Source organism: Equus przewalskii, chromosome 4 (genome assembly GCF_037783145.1).
Source record: "Equus przewalskii isolate Varuska chromosome 4, EquPr2, whole genome shotgun sequence".
NCBI lineage: Eukaryota > Metazoa > Chordata > Mammalia > Perissodactyla > Equidae > Equus > Equus przewalskii.
In genome coordinates this window covers 96,357,678-96,359,402 of record NC_091834.1, presented here as the reverse complement: position 1 = coordinate 96,359,402, position 1,725 = coordinate 96,357,678, and the positions used below count along the sequence as shown (strand labels likewise).

General features: G+C 49.7%; 1 protein-coding gene across 1 annotated transcript; it reads left to right on the top strand.

Annotated features, from left to right (window-relative positions):
• The first annotated feature begins 268 nt into the window (after nucleotides 1-268).
• LOC103556939 (olfactory receptor 2F1-like) lies at nucleotides 269-1,210 on the top strand. The gene has a single exon (XM_070615351.1). It carries the CDS (start codon nucleotides 269-271, stop codon nucleotides 1,208-1,210), a length of 942 nt encoding a protein of 313 aa, XP_070471452.1.
• The last annotated feature ends 515 nt before the right edge of the window (nucleotides 1,211-1,725 follow it).

Genomic DNA, 1,725 nt, shown 5'->3' with positions numbered 1-1,725 from the left:
CTGTGCTGGATCTTAGACATAAAAGGATGACAAGAAAGAGTAATTTATCCTTGAGAATTTCACAGTCTAGCGGGAGCACCCAAATGTCCCTCTCACCAACATCATCATTGTATTCTCCCTGAGCACCTAGGTTAAGGAAGCTGGGGGAGGAATCTCAATTACAGCCCCAGGCCTAGCCAAGGGCTTAATCCCATACCCCTGAAGTAAGACCATCACTTGTCCCTCCCTGACTCTGCTCCTCTCCCAACAGCCTAACACACCTGCTTCAATGAGGAGGGACAACTTGACCTGGATGAGTGAGTTTGTCCTCATGGGGCTCTCCAGTGACAGGCAGATCCAGGCTGGACTCTTTGTCTTTTTTGGGGCTGCCTATCTGTTGACTCTGCTGGGCAACGGACTCATCGTGCTCCTGATTGGCTTGGACACGCGACTGCACCAGCCCATGTACTTCTTCCTCTGTAACCTGGCAATGCTGGACATCTGCTACACCTCCAGTGGGGTCCCTCAGATGCTGGTGCATTTCCTCCTGGAGAAGAAGACCATCTCCTTTAGCCGATGTGCAACCCAACTCTTCTTCTCACTGGCTTTGGGCGGGACCGAGTTCCTGCTGCTGGCAGCAATGGCCTATGACCGCTATGTGGCGGTCTGTGACCCGCTGCGCTACGTGGCAGTGATGGGCCCAAGGCGCTGTACAGCACTGGCAATGGTCTCTTGGCTTGTGGGCCTAGCTAATTCTGCAGTGGAGACAGCGGTCACCATGCGCCTGCCCACCTGTGGGCACCACGTGCTGAACCATGTGTCCTGTGAGACACTGGCACTGGTCAGGTTGGCCTGCGTGGACATCACCCTCAACCTGCTGGTCATAATGGCCTCCAGTGTGGTGGTGCTGCTGTTGCCCTGCTGCATGGTCTCCTTGTCCTATGCCCACATTGTGGTCACCATCTTGCGGATCCGTTCCAGCAGGGGACGCCGCAAAGCCTTTGGGACCTGTGCTTCTCACCTCACTGTGGTCTCCATGTCTTATGGGATGGCCCTGGTTACCTACATGCAGCCCAGCTCCACGGCTTCAGCTGAGAAGGACAAGGTGGTGGTGTTCTTTTATGCTGTGTTGACGCCCATGTTGAATCCACTTATCTACAGTCTGCGGAACAAGGAGATGAAGGCTGCTCTGAGTCGAGTTCTCATGAGGAGTTCTGAGCCAAAACTTTAGTCCATGACTTTGTCACAAGAGGGTCTCACTCTGCAGAGAGTGGGCACTGGAGTGTGCATTTCTGCATAATGTCTGTATGTGCATGTATATGGGTGTGTGCACTTGTGTATGTGTGTAAGGGAGCTGCTGGAAGAACCACAATCTGTATTACTATCCTTTGAGGTAATAGAGTAATGGGGTTTTATCTCTGGACTCTATTTTTGGTCCTGACTTGTTCTTAAAAATTGTGAATTACAACTTTGAGATACATACATCCTACAGAAAATTAAATGGAAAAAATAAAGGTATACCAGCATATATGAATTAGAAAGCAAGGTTAAATCAGAAGTCAGGCAGTGTACAAAACTTATGCCAAGAAAGTCTATTTCCTTGCTAACATTTACAACTGTATGTCTAAGCTTTTCTGCAATCAGTGAGAAAAGCGGAGAGGTGAATTTGTAAGTTACAAAATTCACTGTGCCCATAGGATCAAACAGGTCTTAGGCCGGAGGTGCAAAGGTCGCTCATGTAACTCA

Excerpts from the sequence above, each read along its gene's own strand:
- LOC103556939 (XM_070615351.1), top strand. The coding sequence starts at position 269 with ATGAGGAGGGACAACTTGACCTGGATGAGTGAGTTTGTCCTCATGGGG.